We start from the raw sequence: 13298 nt of genomic DNA, 5'->3' as shown, positions 1-13298 counted from the left end.
GAAAATAAATCCAGCATAATTTAAGAATTATTGTACTACTTAAAAGTCATGATCAAAAGAAGAGCTTAGACATCATAATTCAGAAAATCATCAAGGAAAAGTGCTCTGATATCCTAGAACCAGAGGACAAAATGGAAATGGAAAGAATACACCAATAACCTCCTGAAAGAGATCCCAAAAGAATACCTCACAGAAATATTATAGCCAAATTCTCAAACTCCTAGGTCAAGGAGAAAACATTGCAAGCAGCCAAAAAGAAACAATTCAAATATCGTGAAGCCAGAGTCAGAATAACATAAGACTTGGTAGCTTCTACATTAAAGGATCTGAGACCTTGGAATATTATATTCCAGAAACCAAAGGAGCTAGGACTTCAGCCAAGAATCACTTACTCAGAAAAACTGAGCATAATCCTTCAGTGAGAAAAACAGATATTCAATGAAATAGAGTACTTTCAAACATTCCTGATGAAAAGCCCAGAGGTGAATGGAAAATATGATTATTAAATACAAGGCTCAAGAGAATCATAAAAAGGTAAATGGGAAAGAGAAATTGAAAGACATTTAAAAAGGTTAAATTGTTAAAATACATGGGGAGATAATTCTTGTAACACCAAAGAACTTTGTCATTATTAGGTCAATTACAAGGAGTATGCACAGACAGAGGGCAAGGGTGTGAGTTGAATATGATGGGATGATATAAAAAAATTAAATTAAGGAATGAAAAAGAGCAACATATGGAGAAGAGGGGGAAATGGAAAACAGTATGGAGTAAATTATTAAACATAACAGAGGCATGAAAGAGCATTCACAGTGGAGAGAAAGATGGAGGAGATGGAGAGGAGAGCATGTGAGCTCTCAGCAGAATTGGCTCAATGAGGGAATAATACACATAATCAAATGGGTATAGAAAGCTATCTTACACCTTATAGGAAAGTAGGAGGGGAAGGGGATAAAAGACAGGGGGATGGGACTGACAAGAGGGCAAATTGGGGGAGAGAGGTCAGAAACTAAACAGGTAAATAGAGTGGAAAGTAATACACAGTAATCATAACGGTGCAAAAATATTTTACAAGTTTCTCTAACAATGGTCTCATTTTTCAAATATATAGATAAATGAGTTAAGTAAATAAGAATACAAGTAATTCATCAATTAATAAATGGTCAAAAGATATGAAAAGGCAGTTCCCAAACAAAGTATTTAAAGCTCTCTATATCATGAAAAAATATTCGAAATCACTATTGTTTAAAGAAATGAAAATTAAAACAATTCTGAGGTACCATCCCATACCTATCAGATTGATTATTATGACAGAAAAAGAAAAGGGCAAAACCTGGAAGCCATAAAGAAAAGCTGGGACATCAATGCATTGTTGCGGAAGCTGTGAACTGATTCAATCATTCAGTAGAGCAATTTGGACCTAATCCAAAGGGTTATACAATAGTATATACTCTTTGATCCAGCAATACCATTACTAGGTTTGTATCCCAAAGAAATAAAAAACAAAAAGGGTAAGGACCTATTTGTGCAAAAATATTTAAAGAAGCTCTTTTAAAGGGGGCAAAGATTTGGAAAGTGAGGGGAATACCCGTCAAGTAAGGAATGGCTAAGTAAGTTATAGTAGAATTGCAATGGAATACTATTGTACAGTAAGAAATGACAATCTGGAGTCTGGAAATCTGGAAAGATTTATCTGAACTGAAGTGGAATAATATAATAAATGATAATAATATAATAAAATAATAAAACTGAACCAGAAGAACATTATTTAGTGACAGGAATAATTACAATGAACAGCTATGAATAATAATAGCTATTCTTATCAATACAATGATCCAAAACCATCCCAAAGGACTCATGATAAAAAAAAATGTCATCTGCTTCCAGAGAAAAAGAACTGAATTCAAACTAATGCAAACTTTTTTCACCTCTTAATATTTTTCTATTTAAGTTTCTTTCCACATAAGGATTAATGTGGAAAAATGCTTGACATGATTGCACATGTAAAATCTATGTGATTGCTTACCATCTCAAGGAGGATGGAGGGTTAGGAAAGAGGGAGGGAGGGAAAGAATTTGAGAGTTAAGATTCTTTGAAAAATTTTGGAAACTTTTTACATGTAATTAAGGAAAAAAATTAAATTATGTTAAAAAAAGTTTTTCCTAACTTCTAACCTAAATTTGCCTCTCTGCGACTTTTACCCATTGCCCGTTTCTGCTCTCTGTGGCCAAACAAAAGAAGTCTAATCCCTTCTCCAAATGACAGCTGTTCAGTTACTTAAAGAAATCTACCATATTCCCTCTGAGTCTTCTCTTCATCAGTATAGGAAATCCCTAATTCATGGACTCAAGACTGTTCACCACACTGGCTGTTTTCTTATGGACATTATCTTATCAATGTCCTTCACAAATTTGGTACTTAGAAGTTAATACTCCAATATAATATAATAGCAATACTCCAGATGAGGTATAACAAGGACAAGTCATTAGCCTATTCCTGGAAACTATGCTTCTCAATATACATAAACAGCTTTACCCATATTGACAATTTATTGATTCTCACTTGTTATCATGTAGCAGCTATTCAATATGACTCTTTTACATACCTATTTAGGTACAAGCTGCCTACTCCATTAGAATGTAAGTTCCTCTGATGCTGGTAATATTTTTGCATTTTTCTTTGTGTCTTCACTATTTAGTACAATGTTTGGCACATTATAAGTGCCTAAAAAAGGCTTGTTGATTGATCAACTGATATCTGTCATGTACTCATTGAACTATTAACAACTATCTTATGAATCTAACAAATTCTGAATCCATTTAAATGTGTTATTATTTAGGTCACAACTCTTCATCTTCGCAAGACCATGTTTCCATAACATCATCTTGTGTATTTTTGTACTTATTGACAATTGTAATAGATAATATTGTGGGGGGAGGGGGAAAATGATGACTAATAAATCAGGTAGTTATCTTCTTTTGCCTACCCTCCTTCCTCTATACCTCCCTTCCTGCCTCTTCTAGCCTCCCTTCTTCCCTTCAGCTTCCCCTTCCCCTGTTATTCTTCTTCTGGTTTCTAAATCAGTCAGGGTAAGTTAATGATGTTTCAAATGAAAATACTCTATCTTCTTTTATCTTAAGTAAGGGTTTATTTGGGGAAGAAGGAAAATATGGAGGATGGAGGTAAGAGGGTAGGCAAAACTAATTCTATAGTTAGCCTTAGATGGGAGGATATAGAGAGAAATGGTTGATAGGTCTAGTATTTCAGTCACTATCACCAACAGAGCAAGTCAGAGAGAGATATATAGACTATTGTCCTCCTTCTTCTTCTGCCTTCAAAGTCACCAGGCCACCTCTAGCTTAATTATCCCAAACCCCAGAGATAAACTCAGCTTCTTCCTTCCCTGATTCAAAGGAAACCAGGAAATCAGTCAGGACCCTGATTCAAAGGCAATCACCATCAGTCCAGAATTCAGTCAGCAGTTGGTTTGACTCCAAACTGCCTTTCCCAGTAACATTCCAAATCAGGATCTTCATTTGATTGACAGTCAGGTCACCTCTCAGCCACTGCTTCTGTCCTTTTGCATGCCTTATAATTTCTCTCTTCCACACAACTCATTCTCATTCCCCTCCCAACTCTCCCACACAATGCCTATAATAGCCTATAATAAGGATTTATATACCACGGGAAAACAATAATGGTTTGTTCAATGAACTAATTCTTCCCTGACCATTTATTAGTATAGTAACATTTCAAAAGACTAAATATAAGTAAGCAGTTTTCTATTGTAAGAAAATAAAACTAATAATGAAGATTTCAACACATCGAATGGTATCATTGTTGCTGTTGTGGATTAGTAAAAAAATACCAGTTTATGTAATATGATGGAATTACTGATATTTTTACACAATGTAACCAAATATTTCTAGAGTTAGTAGATAAAACTATAAGGATTTTGAGAGAGCAAATGAATACTAAATCATCCAAGAAATAATGCGTCACATTCTAGCAGAGCTTCCCAGGTAAAGAGATACTTAAATTCTTGCTAGACAAAATCAGCTGGAGAAGGCTTGCATTTTAAAAGGGAAAAGAGAGAATAGAGATGATAGCAAATTGTGAAGAAAACCTATGTATTTATTTCTGGTAATTTTGACCTTGATACATGAAGAAAAGTTAGGTTCTGGGAGCTAAGATGGCAGAGTATAAGGAATATTCTGAGCTCATCCAAACCCATCTCCAAATACACACACACACACACACACACACACACACACACACACACACACACACTTTAAAATGCTGAAAAACTAGGGAAAGCAAGAGGGGCTTTTTCCATGGGAGGGAGAAGGGAGAATAACCCAGTGAGTATGACATTGAGGGAAGGGACAAAGTGAGGACCAGACTACCACATAAGGCATCAGGGGAACTAGCAGCAGGGAAAGTGGAGTACAGCTGGACAAAACAGCTGCAAGCCTTCCCATAGCAAACCAGCCAGGCCAACCATCCTTCTCCCCACAAAATGCATAAGGTGGGACCCAAACACAGCCAGAACTACTAAAACACCAGAGTGGACTACACAGCAAACTTGGGACAGTGCTCCTTCTCAAGGTAATGAGGAGGAAAACTGGAAAAATAATCAAAAGACATAGAAGATCTTGATCTTGGAAAATTACTTTAGTGACAGGGAAGATCAGAATACAAATTCAGAAGAGGACAGCTATGTCAAAATAGAAATATGTGAAGCCTTAAAGGCAAGAGGGAAAGGATGTCAGACCCCCAAACAACTCTTGAAGAACTTAAAAAGAAGTTTAAAAACCAAATAAGAAGACATTGGTAGAAAGAGGCAACAGCTTGGGGGGAAAATTCAATGAAAGAAACAACTCCCCAAAGACTAGAGTAAACCAAATAGATATGGAGGCAAAACAACAACAACAAAAACCTGAAGAAAACAAATCCTTAAAAAAACACATTACCTTATGTCTTATTATGTATCAGTTGCAAGGCATTAGAGGTATAAGTGCTAGGAGGCAAATGGGTTAAGTGACTTGCCCAGAATTACACAGTTAGGAAGTGTCTGAGGTTTGATGTGAACCCAGGTCCTCCCAACTCCAGGCCTAGCTCTCTACCAAACCACCTAGCTGCTCCAAAACAATTCCTTAAAATAGTAAAAGTTAGCCAAAATGTAAAAGGAAATAAAAAACTCAAGGAAGAAATTAATTCCCTAAAAATCAGAATGTGTCAAATGGAAGCTAATGATTTCATAAGTCATCAAGAAACAATAAAACAAATGCAAAAGAATGAGCCAAAAAAAAAGGAAGAAAATCTCATTGGAAAAACAACTAACATGGAAAATAAATGTAGGAGAGAAAATTTAAGAATTACTGAAATGCCAAGCCATGACAAGAAAAAAAGAGCCTAGATACCATATTATAAGAAATCATTAGGAAAAATGATTCTAATATACTCAAACAAGAAAGGAAAACAGAAATTGGAAGAGTCCAATTATTAGAACATGGAATAGTTTACCTGTCAGAATAACAGAAAAAGGAAGCATTTATGACCAAAAGAGAGATAGAAAACATTAGGAAAGATAAAGTGGATAATTTTTATTATTTAGGTTGAAAAGTTTTTGAATAAACAAATCTAAGGTGTTCAAGATTGGAAAGAAAATAGAAAACCAGAGGGAAAATATATAGCAAGTGTCTTTGACAGCCTCATTTCTCATATTTATGGAGAACTGAATCAAATTTATAGAAATATACATTATTCCCCAATTATAAATGGTCAAAGGAGAGAAATAGGCAGTTTTCAGATGAAGAAATCAGAGCTATCTATAGTCATATGAAAAAGTGCTCCAAATCATTATTGATGAGAGAAATTCAAATGAAAACTACTCTGATGTATCATCTCATATGACAGAAAAGGAAAATAATAGATGGTGGAGGGGATGTGGGAAAACTGGGACACTAATGCACTGTTGATGGAATTGTTAACTGATCAAACCATTCCAGAAAGCAATTTAGAACTATGTTCCAAATGCTATAAAATTGTACATACTCTTTGATCAAGCAATAACCCTACTAAGTCTGATTCCCAAAGAGATTGGATGGGGGGGGGGAACCTAGCAGTTTTTTTTGTGGTGGCAAAGAATTAGAAATTGAGGGGATGCCTGTCAATTAGGGAATGGCTGAACAAATTGTGATATATGATTGTAATGGAATACTATTGTGCTCTAAGAAATTATGACTAGGAAGATTTCAGAAAAACCCAGAAAGACTTACATGAATTCATGAAGAGGGAAGAGAGCAGAACCAGAAGAACATCACACATGGTAAAGAAATACTGTCCGAGACAATCCCAAAGACCTTATGAAAAATGCTGTTCTCATCCAGAGACAGAACTGATGGAGTATGAATGCCGAATGAAGTACAACATGTTTCACTTTATCTTCTTCACAGTTTTTTATATGTGTATTTTTCCACAACTTGATGAATATGGAAATAGGTTTTGTTTGATGGCACATGTAGAACTAATATTAAATTGGTTTAAGGAGGGGAAGGGCACAAAAGGAGAGAGAGAATTTGGAACCCAATATGTTAAAAATCAAATCCCCAAAATTGATTTTACATGTAATTGGGAAAATTAAAACATTAACAAAGGGAAAAAAGAATTTCTAAGTAATACTGTAATAAAGGGGGAAAGCTCCAAAACAGAAAAATTTAAAGCTTTTTAAAAAAGCTTTTAAAATAGTTAACAAACAAATGTTTGCCTGCATTGTTACTGTCCTTTTTTGGGAATTCTCTTTTATATTGTTCTTTTCTCTTATTTCTCTTTTCCTTTTCTTTCTCCTCAGATTCACCAAACTAACTGTAAGTAAGCATATTTGTACTTGGGACAAAAATGACCTGATAAAAAGGCTCAGGCTCTGCCCTCAGGGAGACCTGGCTGATAGTGATAGTTCAGGATAATAGTTTACTCAAAACCCCAGACATATTTAAGCTGGTAGAAATGATCAGTTAAATAGGTTTCTCAAAACAAATATATCGGGGGCAGCTGGGTAGCTCAGTGGATTGAGAGCCAGGCCTAGAGATGGGAGGTCCTGGGTTCAAATCTGGCTTCAGATACATCCCAGCTGTGTGACCCTGGGCAAGTCACTTGACCCCCATTGCCTAGCCCTTAACACTCTTCTGCCTTGGAACCAATACATAGTTATTGATTCCAAGATGGAAGGTAAGGGTTTAAAAAATATATATATGTGTATATATATATTAATCCCTAGTGAAATATACTATTCCCAGAACAAAAGGAAGTAAATTTATTGAGTTAGAGAAGGAAGGGAGCTGTATATCAAAAGGTCAGGGATGACTTCCTGAAGGAGACTATCATCAACATATCTATTTTAGATGTAAATTCCATTAAGAAAAGGGCCACTCAAAGTTTTAAAGGTTGAATTAAATTTTTTAAAATTTTAATTAAAAAAATTTTAAATATTAAATTAAAAGTTGAAGATCATTAAATACCTTATTATCATGTATACCATACTAATAAAAAAGACAATCATTCTAATCATTCAATACTTTTACCTAATATAACCAAAGCTGTCAAATTTTGGAACTGAAAACTCTAACTGAAGACTCATGAAATTACGTTTTCATGGGTGAGTCTTGGACAGAACAGGATAAAGGATAGGCAAAGTTTGAAAATTGTGTTTTTCCTTCCTTATTAGAAAACTGTGCCATTTTGTTACTGTTTATCAAGGCCTCAAGCCTTTACTAAAACACATACAACTTTACTTAGCATGAAATAAATACATATGTACCACAATTTTTGAGGATTAAGAATAAAATATATATTTTTTAAAAGCAACATTAGGAGCGGAGGCAGGAGTCAAGATGGCAGTGTAGAGGTAGGAAAAGGTCAGACCTCTGAAAACCCTTCCTTACCAATTACAAACTAAATGCTCCTAAGGGACTGAAAATCAAACCTAACAACAAGACAGAGCCAAGGAATCCTCCTGTTGGACTCAACTCAAAAGGTACGCCCCCAAAAGCCAGAATTCAGGAACATTCCTGTATAAGGAGAAGGAAGGAGGAAGGTCCTGGGACCCATCCCCCACCTAGAGCTCTAAGTCTCCAGCAATAGCTGGAATCTCTGGGCAGACAAAGGCGCTGGTCTGGAGGGAATACCTTGCGGGCAAAACTGTGCCAGGCTCAGAGCTTCCAACACAGGCAGTGGGGAAGCAGTTGGAGAAGAAACGCAGAGGGCAGAGTGGGAGGCATAGTTGCAGCAATGGACACTCTCCATATTGCCACCCCTTCTTCCGGAGGATTTGGCCTCAGGGCATATCCAGCAACCCAGCTGGACATAATCCCATCAAAGCCTTCAGAGGGCAGGGAAGCTCATGCTCTAAAACCCCTCCCCTATAGACTGCTGGACTTAATCACATCAAAGCCTCCAGAGGGCAGGGAAGCTCAAGCTCCAATATCCCTTCCCCACAGACTGCACTGAGTGATTTGCTGACAAAACTCCATGGGTGAAGGCTGAAAGAAAAGCCCAAAACCACACGAAAAATGAGAGGAGCAAGAGCCAAGTATTTGTAAAGAAAAGACCAGACCTGAACAGAAAATCTGATGCTCAAGCACAGAATTCAAGAGAACCATCAAAAGGTAATTAAAAAAGAGAGAAAAAAGAAAAACAAAACAAACAAACCCCTCCCCTTTTTTTAAGAGACCCAATAAGTTAACATGATATGTATCCCCATAAGAAAAGAGGTCATTAGTAACTCTTAAAAATTGTTATTATCACCTGGGCAGCTAGAAAAAGTACATTTAGAGGGAACAGTGACAAACTGTATAGTATGAAATGACAAGTCATAAATATGTATATAGATATATGTATGCATAAATACATATATATATATATAAACTAGAGCAAAAAAAAGAGCTTAATACTAAAAGAAATGGGAAAAGAAACTGAAGGGGGTAAATTTATATGTCACAAAGAAGCACATGGAGGGAGGGGGGAGAAGGGTAAAGAGGTTGGAGATAGGAAATACTCAACTCATACGTGCATTGAAATTGACCCAAAGAGGGAAGAACAATCTAATACATTGGGGCAGAGAATTGATTTGCGCCCTATAGGGAAGTAGAAGGGTAACAAACGGACTGGTGAGGAGGGAGAGGGTGGGGAGGTAGTTTAAAAGGACTGTAAAGAAAATATGGGGGGGGATAATAATGGAGGGGGATAGAAAGGGAAGTAAAATAAGGGTGGGAATTAGGGGAACTGATTAAAAAAAAACATTGGTGTAGAAGGAAATAGTGAAAGAAGAAAAGGCAGGACCAGGAGTAGAAATCAAAATGCTGGGAAATACACAGCTAGTATCATAACTCTGAATGTGAATGGAATGAACTCACCCATAAAATGCAAGTGAATAGCAGAGTGGATTAGAATCCAAAACCCTACCATATGCTGTCTGCAAGAAACACACATGAGGAAGACAGACACACATAGGATAAAAGTAAGAGGATGGAGCCAAATCTATTGGGCATCAACTGATAAAAAGAAGGCAGGAGTCGCAATCATGATATCTGACAAAGCCAAAGTAAAAATAGATCTAATCAAAAGAGATAGGGAAGGCAATTACATCCTGATAAAAGGCAGTGTAGACAATGAGGAAACATCAGTACTCAATATGTATGCACCAGATGGCATAGCATCCAGATTTCTAAAGGAGAAACAAGTGGAGTTCAAGGATGAAATAGATAGAAAAACTATATTACTGGGAGACCTGAACCTTTATCAGAACTAGATAAATCAAACCAAAAAATAAATAAGAAATAGGTAAGAGAAGTGAATGAACTCTTAGAAAAATTAGAGTTAGTAGATATGTGGAGAAAAATAAATAGGGACAAAACGGAATATACCTTCTTTTCAGCAGCACATGGCACATTCACAAAGATTGACCATGTACTAGGGCATGAAAACATTGCAAACAAGTGCAAAAGATCAGAAATAATAAATGCAACCTTCTCAGATCACAATGCAATGAAAATAATAATTAGTAAGGGTACATAGAGAGGCAAATCAAAAATTAATTGGAAATTAAACAATACAATTCTCCAAAATCAGTTAAAGAACAAATCATAGAAACAATTAATAACTTCATAGAAGAAAATGGCAATGATGAGACATCCTTTCAAAATCTATGGGATGCAGCCAAAGCAGTACTCAGGGGGTAAGTCATATCCTTGAGTTCATATATTAACAAATTAGAGAGGGCAGAGGTCAATGAATTGGGCATGCAAATCAAAAAACTAGAAAGTGAAAAAACTAAAAATCCTCAGATGAAAACTAAATTGGAGATCCTAAAAATCAAAGGAGAAATTAATAAAATTGAAAGTCAAAGAACTATTGATTTAATAAATAAGACTAGAAGCTGGTACTTTGGAAAAAAAATAGACAAAGTATTGGTCAATCTAATTTAAAAAAATGGAAAGAAGAAAACCAAATTGACAGTATCCAAGATGAAAAGGGAGACCTCACCTCTAATGAAGAGGGAATTAAGACAATCATTAAAAATGACGATGGCCAATAACATGGCAATAAATATGGCAATCTAGGTGATATGGATGAATATTTACAAAAATATAAATTGCCTAGACTAACAGAGGAAGAAATAGACTACTTAAACAACCCCATATCAGAAAAAGAAATTGAACAAGTCATCAAAGAACATCAAAGAACCCTAAGAAAAAATCCCCAGGTCCAAATGGATTCACAAATGAATTCTATCAGACATTCAAAGAAAAACTAATCCCAATATTATACAAACTATTTGACAGAATAAGCAAAGAAGGAGTTCTACCAATTCCTTCTATGATACAAATATGGTACTGATTTCAAAGCCAGACAAGTCAAAAACAGAGAGAGAGAGAAAACTATAGACCAATCTCCTTAATGAATATAGATGCAAAAATCTTAAATAGGATACTAGCAAAAAGACTCCAGCAAGTGATCACAAGGGTTTATCCACTACGATCAGGTAGGATTCATACCAGGAATGCAAGGATGGTTCAATATTAGGAAAACCATCCACATAATTGACCATATCAACCAGCAAACTGACAAAAAATCACATGATTATCTCAATAGATGCAGAAAAGGCCTTTGATACAACACTCATTCCTATTGAAAACACTAGAAAGCATAGGAATAGAAGGACCTTTCTTAAAAATAATAAACAGTATATATCTAAACCATCAGCAAACATCATCTGCAATAGGGATAAACTAGAAGTCTTCCCAATAAGATCAGGAGTGAAACAAGGATGCCCATTATCGCCTCTATTATTTAACATTGTACTAGAAACACTAGCAGTAGCAATTAGAGAAGAAAAAGAAATTGAAGGCATTAAAATAGGCAATGAGGAGACCAAGCTACCACTCTTTGCAGATGATATGATGCTCTACTTAAAAGAACCCCAGAGAATCAACCAAAAAGTTAGTTGAAATAATCAACAATTTTAGCAAAGTTGCAGGATACAAAATAAACCCACATAAGTCATCAGCATTTCTCTACATCTCCAAAACATCTCAGCAGCAAGAATTAGAAAGAGAAATTCCATTTAGAACCACCCTAGACTATATAAAATATTTAGAAATCTATCTGCTGAGACAAACACAGGAACTATATGAACACAACTACAAAAATCACATGATTATCTCAATAGATGCAGAAAAGGCCTTTGATACAACACTCATTCCTATTGAAAACACTAGAAAGCATAGGAATAGAAGGACCTTTCTTAAAAATAATAAACAGTATATATCTAAACCATCAGCAAACATCATCTGCAATAGGGATAAACTAGAAGTCTTCCCAATAAGATCAGGAGTGAAACAAGGATGCCCATTATCGCCTCTATTATTTAACATTGTACTAGAAACACTAGCAGTAGCAATTAGAGAAGAAAAAGAAATTGAAGGCATTAAAATAGGCAATGAGGAGACCAAGCTACCACTCTTTGCAGATGATATGATGCTCTACTTAAAAGAACCCCAGAGAATCAACCAAAAAGTTAGTTGAAATAATCAACAATTTTAGCAAAGTTGCAGGATACAAAATAAACCCACATAAGTCATCAGCATTTCTCTACATCTCCAAAACATCTCAGCAGCAAGAATTAGAAAGAGAAATTCCATTTAGAACCACCCTAGACTATATAAAATATTTAGAAATCTATCTGCTGAGACAAACACAGGAACTATATGAACACAACTACAAAACACTTTCCACACAACTAAAACTGGATCTGAGCAATTGGAAAAACATTAATTGCTCATAAGTAGAATGAGCTAACATAATAAAAATGAACATCCTACCCAAACTTATTTATTTATTTATTTAGTGCCATACCCGTCGAACTTCCAAAAAACTTTTTTACTGAATTAGAAAAAACAATAACAAAGTTCATTTGGAAGAACAAAAGATCTAGGATAACCAGGGAAATCATGAAAAAAAAAACGAAGGAAGGAGGCCTTGCAGTCCCAGGTCTCAAACTATACTATATAGCAGTGGTCATCCCAACAATTTGGTACTGGCTAAGAGACAGAAAAGAGGGTCAGTGGAATAGACTTGGGGTAAGTAACCTCAGCAAGACAGTCTAGATAAGCCCAAATATCCCAGCTTTTGGGACCAAAACCCAGATAAAAACTGCTGGGAAAATTGGAAGACAGTATGGGAGAGATTAGGTTTAGATCAACATCTAACACCCTACAGCAAGATAAACTCAGAATGGGTGAATGATTTGAATATAAAAAAGGAAACTATAAGCAAATTAGGTGAACATGTCAGATCTTTGGGAAAGGAAAGATTTTAAAACCAAGCAAGAGCTAGAAAAAAAATCACAAAATGTAAAATAATTTTGATCACATCAAATTAAAAAGGGTTTGTACAATAAAAGACAACGTTAAATAATATCCATCATTGTCCCTTCCCAATTCTCTTCAATTTCTCCCCCACCCCAGGTACTGTATTCTTGATAGTTGCCTACCTTGCCTACAAGGTCCATTGTCATAGTCTTCAGGCATTTGGGGAGAAATGTTATAAATCATAGAAAAGTTTAGAAAGAAAGACATGTTAAGTAGGTCATTTCTTATTTATGACATTGCCACAGTAGAAATAACATTAAACATATTCTAAGCAGGATACAATGACCTCATGGTCTAAAAATTTGATCTCCAAAATGCATATACCCTTCAAAAAAGAATGCCCTATGCAAATTACTAGTAAGTTATCTT

At 35.5% G+C, this 13298-nt stretch overlaps 1 protein-coding gene across 8 annotated transcripts in view; it reads right to left on the bottom strand.

The window, feature by feature from the left end:
* The window catches only part of LOC100028308 (phospholipid-transporting ATPase FetA-like), a 266846-nt gene that overhangs the window by 152552 nt on the left and 100996 nt on the right, over positions 1-13298 (bottom strand). For 5 of the 8 annotated variants that reach the window (XR_008913609.1, XM_056806042.1, XM_007498811.3 and 2 more), the window contains one exon: positions 13052-13078. The exons of 2 other annotated variants lie outside the window; for them this stretch is intronic. Coding sequence is in view for 4 of the 6 variants with exons in the window: in XM_056806042.1 (XP_056662020.1) it covers positions 13052-13078 (27 nt within the window). In the remaining 2 variants the exon portion in view is untranslated. Of the gene's footprint in view, positions 1-2605; positions 5280-13051; positions 13079-13298 lie in introns of those variants that run through there. One more of the 8 variants, XM_056806045.1, reaches the window with a different exon arrangement.

This window comes from Monodelphis domestica, chromosome 7 (genome assembly GCF_027887165.1).
Source record: "Monodelphis domestica isolate mMonDom1 chromosome 7, mMonDom1.pri, whole genome shotgun sequence".
Classification (NCBI taxonomy): Eukaryota; Metazoa; Chordata; class Mammalia; order Didelphimorphia; family Didelphidae; genus Monodelphis; species Monodelphis domestica.
The sequence above is the reverse complement of the archived record's forward strand: the minus strand, read 5'-3'. Positions and strand labels throughout refer to the sequence as shown.